At 56.6% G+C, this 15052-nt stretch overlaps 1 protein-coding gene across 1 annotated transcript; it reads right to left on the bottom strand.

Annotated features, from left to right (window-relative positions):
• Positions 1–4836: 4836 nt before the first annotated feature.
• Positions 4837–6006, bottom strand: NPW (neuropeptide W). The gene is made up of 3 exons (XM_055366633.2): positions 5950–6006; positions 5269–5817; positions 4837–5047 (listed from the first exon to the last, which is right to left on the bottom strand). Exons 1-3 carry the CDS (start codon positions 6004–6006, stop codon positions 4961–4963), a joined length of 693 nt encoding a protein of 230 aa, XP_055222608.2. The 3' UTR covers positions 4837–4960.
• Between the last annotated feature and the right edge of the window lie 9046 nt (positions 6007–15052).

Below are 15052 nucleotides of genomic sequence, written 5' to 3'. Positions count from 1 at the left end.
TCCAGGGCCCTGGCCTGGGCTCCCCTGCCCCCACCCAAGCACAGGGCTCGCCTCTGGGCAGCCTCCTGGGCCATGGCCCCCTGGGTGCCCATATCCCGGCAGCTGCCCCTAAAAGCCACTTAGGCTGAGGCGCCGCGACTGCTCGCCACCCCAACCCCTGCAATTCCTGGGTAAGGCTGCCTCAGGCTCCCGCCCAGCCGGCCGCTTCCATCTCTCTGTCTGCATGTCCAGAGGCTGCCTGTCTGGCCTGTGGCTGGCCTCCCTGGACACAGCCTGGTGCTGCCACCCTTGGAGTCTGTGAAGATGGCTGTGGGCAGTGTGACCCACCACCACGCACCCCACATACCACACCTGTTTGGGCTTAGGGGGTCATCCCACACCAACCAGGTCCACCCAAAACCTGGCAGGCTGTAGCTTCATGGCCACACTAGAGTCGAGGGAGGTGGCTGGATGGGAGACTCCAGGAGCCCCAGGTCCCCTGGGTAAGGGGGCTTGCAGACCTTACCCGCCCTGGGTGGGGCAGACTCCTGATCAGCCTTGGGCATACACCATCCTTCCCTGGCCCAGGACTCAGCTGATTCCTACTCCCAGTGACTGAAGATGGGCTGGGGGGCCGGGAGCAGTGGCTCACGCCTGTAATCCCAACACTCTGGGAGGCCGAGGTGGGTGGATCACCTGAGGTCAGGAGTTCGAGACCAGCCTGGCCAATGTGGCGAAACCCCGTCTCTACTAAAAATACAAAAAAAATTAGCCAGGCGTGGTGGTGGGCATCTGTAATCCCAGCTACTGGGGAGGTTGAGGCAGGAGAATCGCTTGAACCCAGGAGGCGGAGGTTGCAGTGAGCTGAGATTGCGTCACTGCACTCCAGCCTGGGCAACAGAGCTAGACACCATCTCAAAAACAATAAATAAATAATTTAAAAAGAAATAAAAAAATAAAAGATGGGATGGAGAACAGCATGGCAGAGGGAAGGGCCACAAGGAACATGAGGTCACAACCAGGGCCAGGAACCAAGGAAATATCACCGGACACACTGCTGCTACAGAGTAACAAAAGAGTCCCCAAAGCCATGAAGGAGCTGAGGAGGATAACAGAGTAGCAAAGGGCCGGGCAACAAAAGAAGTGGGCCTAGCAAAGCAGGGAGCAGGAGTAATGAGGCAGCCAGAGAGGAACCAGAGGTCACGATTTCAGAGGAGGTGCAGAGTCAGTGAGAGGGGACAGTGAGTCCAGGGGCCTGGAGGAACAGGCGAGGAAGGGTGACCTAGAAGCTCTCGGGGGCAAACCCTCCCAGGCCTCTTCTCCAGCCAGCCTCCGGAAGCTCTCAGCCCTGGTCCGAGGCTGACCTTGGCCCGTAAGGGTGCTGTGCTGGAGGCAGAGAAAGGCGAAGGGAAGCGCTGGGCAAAGGTGTTCAGGGGCCGCAAAGTGCTTGGTGTCTCGAAGAAAGGGCTAGGGAGGTGGGCGGGAGGGAGTAGGGTCAGCATCAAGAGGAGAGGAGGGTGGACTTTATTTTCCTGGTTCTGTGGGGTGCAGATGGGGTGGGGGTGACGTGGGCTCTCAGGGCCGCAGCAGGAGGGAAGAAAGTCAAGGCAGGGGCAATCAGAGGCTTGGGAGATCCCCCAACTCTCCACCCAACCCCCTTAACCCACGCCTGCCAGCTTGCTACCTAGGCGTGGGTCCTATCCAGCAGAGGGAGAGCAGGTCTCAGCCGTTCCCCTGGGCTGTCGGTGGGGGGTCCACCGGGGTGGGGGCCGCCCGTGCACTCCTGTTTTGGCAGGACCTTTCCTTCGGGCCTTGAACCCCCATCCCTCCAGCAAGGTCCCAGCGATCTCAGGGAGCCCGAGCCTGGACCTGGACCGGGGCTCCGAGGTGTGGCCGTGGCCTGGGGCCCTGTCTGGGGGTGGGGCCACTATTCCGACTCCCGGTAATGGTCCAGAGCTGCTCAGGCAGGCGGGGCTTCCTAATGGACATTAATGGCCCTGCAAGCATAACCAGACCGCGCCTAGGGCCTCTTCCCTCAGGCTGCACCATGCCTCTCTTTACATTCCGAAACTGGAGCAGGCGGAGCCAGCGCGACGGAAGGAGGTGACCAACAGAGACCCACAGACCAGACGGAGAGAGAAGGCTGGGGGACTGCGACGACCCAAGAGTGGGGAGAGGCAGGAAACCGCTGCCGCCGACGGGGCGGCCCCGCCCACCCGTCGTGGTCCCGCCCCCTGCGGCTCTAGCCCCGCCCGTTGCTGGAGGCGCGGGTCGGTCGCTACCGCCTGGAACAGTAGCCGCGCAGCGCCACCTGGCCGGAACTGGTGGCATTGCATCGTGCGGGGAGTTGCCCCAGGATCCTGCCCATCTGGCTTCCTTCCACTCGATCCAGTCCTGTGGTGTGGGGACTGGGGTGAGGCTGGTGCCCTAGGCCTGGTTGCGCTGCAGGGGAATAAGGGTGTGGAGTGGGGGAGGCAGAGAAGCCTCTCATGGGTTCTGCCTCCCCATCTTGGACCAGGCAAGCACCAGGGAACATCACTGAACCCCCCCTGCCAGCCCCGCGAGAACAGAGCTTTGAGCACCTTGGCCTGCGCAAGGGGAGGCCAGAGCTGAAGCAGCCCCAGGAAGAACATTTAACCCAGCCTGGGGCCCTGGAGTCCTCCTTCGGCGGGGGAGGTCCCGGGCTGTCCTGGAATCTGCAGTCTGGAGCAGGCGGTGGGGAAGGGGGAGGAGGCAGTGGAAGGGGCGGTGAGAGCAGACACGGCCAGCCCTGCCAGAGCACGGATATCGTCCCATACGCAGTGGGGAGCCCTTGAGGCGTGGTGTGGGGGTGACGAGGTCAGGACATCCATGTTCTTAGAGGTCAGGTTCAGTGAGGAACAGGGGCAGGAGTGGGAAGGAATGAGCTCGCAGGGAGGAGAATGAGTTGCCCTGTGAGGTGTGTGACCACCTCTTCACCCAGCACAGAGACGGAGGGAGGGCTAGATGGAACCAAGGGCTCCATAAGAATTGGCTGTTGGCCGGGCGCGGTGGCTCACGCCTGTAATCCCAGTACTTTGGGAGGCCAAGGCGGGCGGATCACGAGGTCAGGAGATTGAGACCATCTTGGCCAACACGGTGAAACCTCCTCTCTACTAAAAATACAAAAATTAGCTGGGCGTGGTGGTGGGCGCTTGTAGTCCCAGCTACTCAGGAGGCTGAGGCAGGAGAATGGCGTGAACCCGGGAGGTGGAGCTTGCAGTGAGCGGAGATCATGCCACTGCACTCCAGCCTGGGCGACAGTGCAAGACTGTGTCTCAAAAAAAAAAAACAAAAATACAAAAATTAGCTGGGCGTGGTAGCGGGCACCTGTAATCCCAGCTACTGGGGAGGCTGAGGCGGGAGAATCATCTGAGCCGGGGAGGCAGAGAGGCGGAGGTTGCAGTGAGCCGAGATAGTGCCTCTTCAGCATGGGCTGGAGACGCTGTCTCAAAAAAAAGAAAGAAAAGAAAAAGAATTGAAGGGGTGGAGATAAAAAGCACCCACATTTGAGAGACAGACACACCTTGGAGATGGAAAGGACCTACCAGTGAGGGGAGGGGGGCTTCCAGAAGTGGGGGTGGGGAGCTGGTTCCACAGGGGCATCCTGGAGCCAGGCCCAGGACCACCTCTCCCCCAATCCTTGCTGGGTGGCCCCAAGGGGGGACCCTGCCACATGGCCACAGGAGGGCTCCAAGGATGGGCTGCATCAGGGCATGTGACCTTGGTGGTTTGGGGTCCAGGACAGCCATTGGAGTCCCAGGGAAGATTAGAGAGGGTTGAAGAGGCAGCGGGAGGGAGGAGGGGCCCAGACCCTTGGGAGGGGAACTGGAGGGGGCCTGGTGGATGGAGGTCCTCGGTGTTCAAGATGGCAGGGCACATTTATGTGGGGGGGCTGGAGCCAGTGACCAGAAGCGCATGCAGAGGGGGATAAAAGGCAGAGAAGCAGGCCGGGCGTGGTGGCTCACACCTGTAATCCCAGCACTTTGGGAGGCTGAGGCGGGTGAATCACGAGGTCAGGAGATCGAGACCATCCTGGCTAACATGGTGAAACCCCGTCTCAACTAAAAATACAAAAAATTAGCTGGGCGAGGTGACGGGCGCCTGTAGTCCCAGCTACTCGGGAGGCTGAGGCAGGAGAATGGCATGAACCCGGGAGGCGGAGCTTGCAGTGAGCCGAGATTGCGCCGCTGCACTCCAGCCTGGGCGACATAGCCAGACTCCGTCTCAAAAAAAAAAAAAAAAAAAAAGGCAGAGGAGCGGCCGGGAGCGGTGGCTCATGCCTGTAATCCCAGCACTTTGGGAGGGAGGCTGAGGTGGGCGGATCACCTGAGGTCAGGAGTTCAAGACCAGCCCGGCCAACATGGTGAAACTCTGTCTCTACAAAAATACAAAAATTAGCTGGGCATCATGGTGGGTGCCTGTAATCCCACCTACTCAGGAGGCTGAGGCGGGAGAATCGCTTGAACCTGGGAAGTGGAGGTTGCAGTAACCCGAGATCGCGCCATTGCACTCGAGCCTGGACAACCAAGAGAGACTCCATCTCAAAAAAAAAAAAAAAACCAAGAAGCAAGGTGGGGCTCAGGTGGAGGGGCCCCTCCTCCCGGGGCATGACCCAGAAGAAGGGGACCAGGGGTTCTTAATCCTCTGCGGAAGCCTTTGGCTAAGGGAGGGAGGGGGTGCCGGGAGATCCAGGTTTGAAATGAATGCTGAGTGCCCGGCGCTTCCCCTGGTCGGCGAGGGAGGGGCCCCTGACATTTGCCAGGGCGTGGGCGCGCCTGTCTGCGCCCTGAGCTAGACGGCAAAGTACACAAGCAGAAGAAAGGGTCGCATGCGGGGGCGCAGGAGTCAGGCGGATTTTATTGACCGGACGGCAGGCCGGGTCTGTGAGCGGCTCCTGGAAGCGCGCGGCCACTCCTCCTGGGTGAGGCGCGGAGGCGCCACGGGCGGGCGGGGGACGCTGTCAGAACGGTCCGGGGGCCAGGCAGGGCAGGCCAAGGCGGTTTGCTGCGGGGGCCACGGCTGGGCGGGAGACGTCTCTCCGAAGTCTCTAACGAGAACACAGTAAGGCCGTGGGGAGGAGGCTGTGGCCCTCCAACCACCGCCCCCGGGTGTCAGGGTCGAGCCTGCCCAGGGAAAGCTCTTCTGGGCGCGGAGCAGGGAATGGAAGGGCCCGAGGGTGCCCCCTGAACGCGCGGCTCCGTGCTCCGGCTCAGACCTCCCGAGACCCCCTTGCCCGCGGCGGTCCAGGCCTCCTCCCCTCTCACGTACCTGGCCGGCTCCGCTGAAGTCCAGGGACTCCGGTTCCAGCGCAGGCTCTGAGGCGCGCGGGCTCCGGGGCGCACGGACGGGGATCCCTGCCTGGGAGCTCCTGCGTCGCGTCTCCCACAGCTCCTGAGCCCACGAGGGCAGCAGGAGAGGAGCCTCGCGGGCTGCGGGTTCGGGGGAGAAGGTGTCTCTGGCCAGGGGCCCGGCGGCCGCGCGCAGCGCGCGGCGCCACAGATAGGGTGAGCGACGCAGCCCCATGAGCAGGCCAGCGGCGCGGCCCACCGTGTGGTAGCGGGGACTCGCCACGTGCTTGTACCACGCGCCGGAGGGCAGCGGCAGCAGGAGCAGAAGCAGCAGCAGTGCCAGCCGCGGCCGGCTCGCGGGAGCCCCCCGCTCCCCTGGGCGCCGCGCCAGGGCGCTCGCGTCGACGGCCGCCCGGCGGGGCGGGCCACGAACCGGCTCGGCTGGGTTTGGGCGCACAGTGGAGTTGGGACGCCCAGGTACCGGAGCGCAGGACGCTGGAGGCGAGCCGTGGGTCCCCTGCAGGCCCAGCTATAACCGCTCGGTGGCCCCGCCTCGTTCCGCCCCCTCAGTACCGCTGGGCTCCCCAGATAGGGGGAGGGACGGAGGGAGGAGAGGGAACCCTGGCAGCTGGCGGGGGACGTGGGTACTTGAGCACCTCACTGAGTGGGCCGCTGGCTGGAACTGGGCTCCAGGCTCCTCTGGGGGGACACGTCCCATTCTCTGCCTGCTCAGCCTCCTCCCTCTAGGAGTGGAAGTGCCAGGGAGTGGGTATTGGGAACACTGATGAGGGAGTAGGGCTGAAGGATGCCCCTTTAGCCAGACTCCTGCCGGTGGGAGGACAGCAGAGCGAAGGCCCAGGTGTAGGCAGAGCTACAGTGGCTATAGCAGGAGGGCTGTCGGGGGCCTTCAGCACCATTCAAGACCCCTCTGGGTGACTCCCCCCAAGAGTTGTCCCTTGTCCTTGCCTAGCATAGCCCCCAAACCTGTCCCCACACCCTGTCCTGTCCACTGCCACCCCCAGCTTCTCCCCACCAACCCATCTCCCCGCAGAAGCCTTAGAAGCCTCATGTTGGCAACACCAAGCCATCCGTGGGGTCTGCGGTTCTGTGAAGCTTCCAGGAGAAAGAGTCAGCCCCTCCTTGAACCTCTACCCCTGGAGGGGCAGGACAAGGCCTTGCAAACCTCCAGCGCCTCCTCTCTGGTGATGGTCCCCCAAGACCACTTTATCCAGCCAGTCTCAATTTTTGCCTAAACCAACAGCCTGTGGCTTTGCCTGCCTCTGTGCATCTGTGCCTAGAGCATCATTCCCTCCTTCTTAGCCTGGCTAACGCCTACTCATCCTTCAAGACTCCACTTAAATGGCCCAGATCCTTGGCCGGGCGCGGTGGCTCACACCTGTAATCCCAGCACTTTGGGAGGCCGAGGCGGGCAGATCACCTAAGGTCATGAATTCAAGACCAGCCTGGCCAACGTGGTGAAACCCCATCTCTAAGAAAAATACAAAAAATTAGCTGAGTATAGTGGCAGGCACCTGTAATCCCAGCTACTTGAGAGGCTAAGGCAGGAGAATCGCTTGAACCCGGGAGGCGGAGGTTGCAGTGAGCCAAGATTGCATCATTGCACTCCAGCCTGGGCAACAAGAGCGAAACTGCATTTTTTTTTTTTTTTTGAGACGGAGTCTGGCTCTGTTGCCCAGGCTGGAGTGCAGCGGCGCAATCTCGGCTCACTGCAAGCTCCGCCTCCCGGGTTCACGCCATTCTCCTGCCTCAGCCTCCCGAGTAGCTGGGACTACAGGTGCCCGCCACTACACTCGGCTAATTTTTTGTATTTTTAGTAGAGACGGGGTTTCACCATGTTAGCCAGGATGGTCTCGATCTCCTGACCTTGTGACTTGTGATCCGCCCGCCTCAGCCTCCCAAAGTGCTGGGATTATAGGCGTGAGCCACCGTGCCCGGCCGAAACTGCATCTTTAAAAAAAAAAAAAAAGGCGCAGGGCCAGACAGTCCCTCAGAATTTCCCTCTGTGGCCACCTGGGCTTAACAACCCCCTCCCAGAGGGCAGAGCCTGACGCAGTCTTTCCTGACCTCCCAGCAAGGGTGAATCCAGCCCTCCCTCAGCAACCATGCCAGTCATGGGGCAGCCCCTGGGTCCCAGACACCAGGGATCTCGTTTTGGGTCATCATGAACTATCTCATCTTGACCTCCAGACAATGCCATGAGTGGAACTATTATTGACTCCACTCACCAACGAGTAAACTGAGGCCCAGGGAGAACTGACCTGCCCCAGATCATGTTGGGTAAATGGTGGAGGTGAGATACATCCTAGCACCTGAGCCCAAGAGCCTCAGCTTGGGGGAACAGGGTACCCCTGTCCAGAAGGGCACAGAAGGGCTGGGGGCAGGCTGGGCACGGTGGCTCATGCCTGTAATCCCAGCACTTCAGGAGGCTGAGGCAGGTGGATTACTTGAGGCCAGGAGTTCAAGACCAGCCTGGCCAACATGGCAAAACCCCATCTCTATTAAAAATACAAAACTTGCCAGGCACAGTGGCTCATGCCTGTAATCTCAGCACTTTGGGAGGTCGAGGCAGGCATGTCACGAGGTCAAGAATTTCAGACCAGCCTGACCAACATAGTGAAATCCCATCTCTACTACAAATACAAAAATTAGCCAGGTGTGGTGGCATGCGCCTGTAGTCCCAGCTACTCGGGAGGCTGAGGCGGGAGAATTGCTTGGTCCTGGGAGGCGGAGGTTGCAGTGAGCCAAGACTGCGCCATTGCACTCCAGCCTGGGTGACAGAGTGAGACTCCATCTCAAAAAAAAAACTTAGCCGGGCATGGTGGCACACACCTGTAGTCCCAGCTGCTCGGGAGGCTGAGGGAGGCATCACTTGAACTCGGGAGGCAGAGGTTGCAGTGAGCCACGATGGGACCACTGTACTCCAGCCTGGGTGACAGAGCAAGACTCCATCTCAAAAAACAAACAAACAAACAAACAAAACAGAAGGTCTGGGGGCAGAGCCAGACTCCCACTCCTGAGGCACGAGGGTCCCCAGTGAGTCTGGTGAGCCTGAGGAGGTTTAGAAGCAGCAGCCCTCCCCACGAAGGCCACACTGAAGGGGCGAGACGCCAGCCCTGCTTGACAGTCGCAGCTGAGGGGAAGAGGATAAGGACCTCGGCCTCTCCTGCCTCAGTTTCCTCATCTGCAAACTGGGGGTAAAAACAGTGGCCACTTCATCATCTTGTTGGCATTGATAATCCAGTGGTGGGTCTGGGAGCTGAACCGTGCCTGGTACCCAGTAAGCACTCAATGAACGCTGTGGCTAGGACCTATCCTTGCTGCACCAGAGGCTGACCACCCCCAGCCTGTCAGGAAAACACTGTGACAGGGGCAGAATGGGGGATGCAGATGGAGCTGTCTGCGCCGCCTGGAGGACCACGGGGACCAGAGGCCCTGCAAGAAGCTGTCCCCGCCACGCTCCCCCAGGGCCCCTTGTCCTTGACAGCTGCCTGGAGTGTGTGGTGGGCGGGTAGTGCAGCACGACATGGGCCAGAGCCAGGCCCCATCAGGGTCCCTTGGCGCTGCCACCCACTCCTGGCTAAGAGGACGTGGGTGTCTCTGGACCCCTGGGGGGACTCCAGCCAGTCAGGGGAGGGTCCAGGACGCCCCCTGGCGGTGGCCCGGGGAGCTTATGCAGGGGGAACTGTGGAAACTGATCAATGAAAGTCTATGCTGGGATGGAAGTCCCTGTGACAGCAAATAGAAGCAGTGGAGATTGCACCACTGCACTCCAGCCTGGGCAACAGAGGAAGACTCCTTCTCTCGCAAGAAAAAAAAAAAAAAAAAAAAAACAGCTGGACGTGGTGGCTCATGCTTGCAATCCCAGCACTTTGGGAGGCCAAGGCAGGTAGATCATGAGGTCAGGAGTTTGAGACCAGCCTGGCCAACAGAGTGAAACCTCGTCTCTACTAAAAATACAAAAATTAGCCAGGCGTGGTGGTGGGCGCCTGTAGTCCCAGCTACTCGGGAGGCTGAGGCAGGAGAATCACTTGAACCCGCGAGGCAGAGGTTGCAGTGAACTAAAATCACACCACTGCACTCCAGCCTGGGCGACAGAGCGAGACTCTGTCTCAAAAAAACAAAACAAAACAGAACCACAACAACAAAAAAACCAGCAGTGGCTCCTCTACCTTGTTTATTGCTGTGGCCCAAGGGAGTGAGAGTCGCAGGACGCAGGGAAAGGTCACTGGGAACAGAGGCACGGGGAGGCGTCTGTTGGGTGGGGTGTCCGGAACACATGGCAGGGGGAGCCCAGGGCTGGGTTAGAGGAGCAAAACACAGAACCTTAAGGGTGTCTGTGGGCTCCCTTTTCAGGCGGCAGGAGGAAGGCCTCTGTGTCCTGCCCAGCCTGGTGCCCAGAGAGGGGACCTGGTGACAAAGGCTTCCTTCTCCCCACCTCCAGGGGTCTGGAGCCACAACTCTCCTTGGGGAGGAGGTGACGAGAGCCAGCCCTGCTTCTTGAGGCTCACGTCTCAGTTCCTTGACACCAGTGTCCCGCCTAGAAACCCGTGAGACACTTGCTTAAGGCCAGGACCATGCCTGCCGCAGGCACAAAGCCTGGCCCCGAACAGGAACGCCCTGGTAAGGCGGAGATTAATGAGCAAATCTGTTTTGTCATCTTTAAAATTATTGGCCAGGGCGTGGCACAGTGGCTCACGCCTGCAATCCCAACACTTTGGGAGGCTGAGGTGGAGTTAGAGACCAGCCTGGGCCATATGGCGAAACCCCATCTCTACCAAAACAAACAATGACAAAATATATATATATATTAGCTGGGTGTGGTGGTGTGTGCCTGAAGTCCGAGGTAGAAAGTTCCCTTGAGGCCTGGAGTTCGCAAGGCTGCAGTGAGTCGCGATCGTGCCACTGCACTCCAGCCTGGGTGACAGACCCTGTCTCAAAAAGTAAATACATAGCTTGGGCTCAGTGGCTCATGCCTATAATCCCAACAGTTTGGGAGGCCAAGGTGAGCGGATCACTTAAGCTCAGGAGTTCAAGACCAGCCTGGCCAACACGGTGAAACTCCATCTTTACTAAAAATACAAAAAAATCAGCTGGGTGTTGTGGTGCACGCCTGTAATCCCAGCTACTCGGGAGGCTGAGGTATAAGAATTGCTTGAACCTAGAAGGCGGAGGTTTCAGTGAGCCGAGATTATGCCACTGCATTCCAGCATGGGCGTCAGAGCAAGACTCCATCTCACAAAAAATGGAAAAAAAAAAAACAAACAGTAAATATATTAAATAATTGGCCAGGCTCAGTGGCTCACACCTGTAATCCCAGCACTTTGGGAGGCCGAGGTGGGTGGATCACAAGGTCAGGCGATCGAGACCATCCTGGCTAACACGGTGAAACCCCGTCTTTACTAAAAATACAAAAAATTGGCCGGGTGTGGTGGCTCATGCTTGTAATCCCAGCACTTTGGGAGGCCGAGGCGGGCGGATCATGAGGTCAGGAGTTTGAGACCAGCCTGGCCAACACAGTGAAACTTTGTCTCTACTAAAAATACAAAAATTAGCTGGGCGTGGTGGCAGGCACCTGTAATCCCAGCTACTTGGGAGGCTGAGGCAGGAGAATCGCTTGAACCCGGGAGGCGGAGGTTGCAGTGAGCCAAGATCATGTCACTGCACTTCAGCCAGGGTGACAGAGCAAGACACCACCTCAAAAAAAAAAAAAAAAAAAGAAAGAAAAAAAAGAAAGAAAAGAAAAAGAAAAAAAAGAAAATAATAATAATAATTAGGGCTGCGCCTGGTGGCTCACGCCTATAATCCCAGCACTTTGGGAGGCTGAGACAGGCGGATCACAAGGTTAAGAATTCGAGACCAGCCTGGCCAACATGGTGAAACCCCATCTCTACTAAGAATACAAAAATTAGACAGCCATGGTGTTGCATGCCTGTAATCCCAACTATTCGGGAGGCTGAGGCAGAATTGCTTGAACCCGGGAGGCAGAGGTTGCAGTGGGCCGAGATGGTGCCACTACACTCCAGCCTGGGCAACAGAGCAAGACTCCGTCTCAAAAAAATAAAAAATAAATAAATAAGTAAATAAAATAAAATAATTAATGTTGTCAAGGCAGTATACATTATAAATCAAAGGCTGCTCGCTATAAGGAAGAGAACAAAGCTATCCCTGCCCACCCTTCACACCCTGCTCCTACTCTCCAGACACAGCTACTTCCAACTCTTTTAGCTGTTAGCTGTTTCTTCTAGTATTTATCTCCAAATGTTTGAATCATAAGCATAACTACTATTTTGTTTTGTTTTGTTTGTTTTGTTTTTGAGACAGAGTCTCACTCTGTCACCCAGGCTAGAGTGCAATGGTGCGATCTCTGCTCACTGCAACCTCCGCCTCCTGGGCTCAAGAGATTCTCCTGACTCAGCCTCCCGAGTAGCTGGGATTATAGGTGCCTGCCAAAACGCTCAGCTAATTTCTGTATTTTTAGTAGAGACAGGGTTTCGCCATGTTGGCCAGGCCGGTCCCGAACTCCTGACCTCAGGGGATCCGCCCGCCTCGGCCTCCCATAGTGCTGGGATTACAGGCATGCGCCCCCGTGCCCGGCCAGAAACAGAAAAACTCGTAGCTGCAGCACTACTGACCTTTGCCATCCTGTGCACTGAGAATGTTTAGTAGCATCCCTGGCCTTCACCCATGTGTGTACGCAGAATAGTGGCCCCCCCAAAGATGTTCGCCCCCAATCCCTGCAACCTGTGAATATTTATGCCACATAGTAGGAGGGAATTAGGCTGTAGATAAAATGGTTTATTAGAGACGGGTCTCACTGTGTTGCCCAGGCTGGTGTCTAGTGGCTATTCACAGGCGTGATCCCACTACTGATCACAGGAGTTTTGACCTGCTCTCTTTCCAAACTGGCCCAGTTCACCCCTCCTGAGGCAACCTGGTGGTTCCCTGCTCCCAGGAGGTCACCAAGTCGATGCCAAACTTAGTGCAGACACCTGACTGACACAGCCCACTATATCCTCAGAACTCCTGGACTCACGCAATCCTCCTGCCTCGGCCTCCCGAGTAGCTGAGACTACACGTGCGCACCACCACACCAGGGAATATAAAATTAAGGTTGCTAATTAGCTGGCTTTGTTTTATTTTATTTGAAACAGAGTCTTGCTCTGTCACCCAGGCTGGAGTACAGTGGCATGATCTCCGCTCACTATAACCTCTGCCTCCCGGGTTCAAGCGATTCTCCTGCCTTAGGTTCCCAAGTAGCTGGAATTATAGGCGCCCACCACCATGCCCGGCTAATTTTTGTATTTTTAGTAGAGATGGGGTTTCACCATGTTGGCCAGGCTGGCCTCGAACTCTTGACCTCCAGTGATCTGCCTGCCTCAGCCTCCCAAAGTGCTGAGATTACAGGCCTGAGCCACCACGTCAGGCCAGCTGGCTTTAATAGGAGATTAGCGGCTGGGCGTGGTGGCTCATGCCTGTAATCCCAGCACTTTGGGAGGCCAAGGCAGGCGGATCACCTGAGGTCAGAAGTTCAAGACCAGCCTGACCAACATGGAGAAACCCCGTCTCCACTAAAAATACAAAATTAGCCGGGCGTGGTGGTGCATGCCTGTAATCCCAGCTACTGAGGAGGCTGAGGCAGGAGAATTGCTCGAACCGGGAGGCGGAGTTTGCAGTGAGCCGAGATGGTGCCATTGCACTCCAGCCTGGGCAACAAGAGCGAAACTCCACCTAAAAAAAAAAAAGCCGGGGCGGGGTGGCTCACGCCTGTAATCCCAGCACTTTGGGAGGCCGAGGCGGGTGGATCATGAGGGCAGGAGATGGAGACCATCCCGGCGCACACGGTGAAACCCTGTCTCTACTAAAAATACAAAAAGAAATTAGCCGGGTGTGGTGGCGGGTGCCTGTAGTCCCAGCTACTCGGGAGGCTGAGGCAGGAGAATCGCTTGAACCTGCGAAGTGGAGGTTGCAGTGAGCCAAGATTGTGCCACTACACTTCAGCCTGGGCGACAGAGACTCCATCTCAAAGAAAAAAAAAAGATTGGACCACTGGCCTCCCCCAGAGTCAACTCTGGAAGACAGAAAGCGGCCATGAGCCAAGGAGTTCGGGCAGCCTCTAACAGCTGGAAAAGGCAAGGAAGCAGATTCTCCCCTGGAGCCTCCAAATAGGAATGCAGTGATCCTGACACCCTGATTTTAGCTCAGTGTGACCCATATTAGAGTCTGGACTCCAGAACTAAAGATAATACATTTGTGTGTTTTAAGCCAAGTTTGTGGCCTTTTTTTTTTTTTTTTTTTTGAGATGGAGTCTCACTCTGTTGCCCAGGCTGGAGTGCAGTGGCGCAATCTCGGCTCACTGCAAGCTCCACCTCCTGGGTTCACACCATTCTCCTGCCTCAGCCTCCGGAGTAGGTGGGACTACAGGTGCCCGCCACCACACCAGGCTAATTTCTTTTTGTATTTTTAGTAGAGACGGGGTTTCACTGCGTTAGTCATGATGGTCTTGATCTCCTGACCTCGTGATCCACCTGCCTCGGCCTCCCAAAGTGCTGGAATTACAGGCATGAGCCACCGTGCCCGGCCCTTGGCCTTTTTTTTTTTTTTTTTTTTTTTTTGAGACGGAGTTTCACTCTTTGTTGCCCAGGCTGGAGCGCAATGGAGCGATCTCGGCTCACCGCAACCTCCACCTCCCGGGTTCAAGTGATTGAACTCACTTGCCTCAGCCTCCCGAGTAGCTAGGATTACAGGCATGCACCACCACGCCCGACTAATTTTGTATTTTTAGTGGAGACGGGGTTTTTCCATGTTGGTCAGGCTGGTTAAGCTGGTCTCGAACTCCCGACCTCAGGTGATCCGCCAGCCTCGGCCTCCCAAAGTTCTGGGATTACAGGCGTGAGCCATGACGCCCGGCCTCCCATGGCCATTTTTTACGGCAGCCTTAGGAAACCAATACACCATTAAGATGCCAGGCGTGCCCCACTGTGACAACCAAACATGGCTCCAGACACTTCCAAACACCTCCTGGGGACAAAAAATGCCCTCTCCTCCATTGCAAATTGCTGACTTACATTATAAATTGTTGTTTCTTGATTTAACCATCTCAGGCAACATGAAATAGCTTCCCACTTAGTGAAATGAAGCTTTGGCTCTCTTGAAACCCAATCACCTTATTTCTCCTCCCTGAGTCCTCCTAATATGACTTCATCACAATGTTTGGTGAAACCATTTATCGGCCAGGCGTGGTGGTTCATAACTGTAATCTCAGCACTTTGGGAGGCCGAGGTGGGAGGATTGCCTGAGGCCAGGAGTTCGAGGCCAGCCTGGGCAACATGGCAAAACCCCAGCTCTACAAAAAAGTGTTAAAAATTAGACAGGCAGAGTGGCACACTCCTGTAATTCTACCTACATGGGACGCTAAGGCAGGAGGATCCCTTGAGTCCAGGAGTTCAAGGCTGCAGTGAGCTATGATCATAGCACTGGACTCCTGCTTGGATGACAGAGCGAGACCCTGTCTCAAAAAAAAAAAAAAAACCCAAAAGATTAATATTTATATAGAATTAGCAAAAACTATGTAAATATTTTCTACTGAACCAAGTAGTGTGCTATTTACATTTCCTTTCTCATTGATAGTTGTCTTACTTTCTTTGCTTGTCTTTCTATATACATTTGTTATTTTTCCTAAATGCTCCAAGAGATGTTGAACTTTTTTTTTTTTTTGAGACGGAGTCTCGCTCTGTCACCCAACT

Source organism: Gorilla gorilla, chromosome 18 (genome assembly GCF_029281585.2).
Source record: "Gorilla gorilla gorilla isolate KB3781 chromosome 18, NHGRI_mGorGor1-v2.1_pri, whole genome shotgun sequence".
In the NCBI taxonomy this organism is placed as follows: domain Eukaryota; kingdom Metazoa; phylum Chordata; class Mammalia; order Primates; family Hominidae; genus Gorilla; species Gorilla gorilla.
The sequence above is the reverse complement of the archived record's forward strand: the minus strand, read 5'-3'. Positions and strand labels throughout refer to the sequence as shown.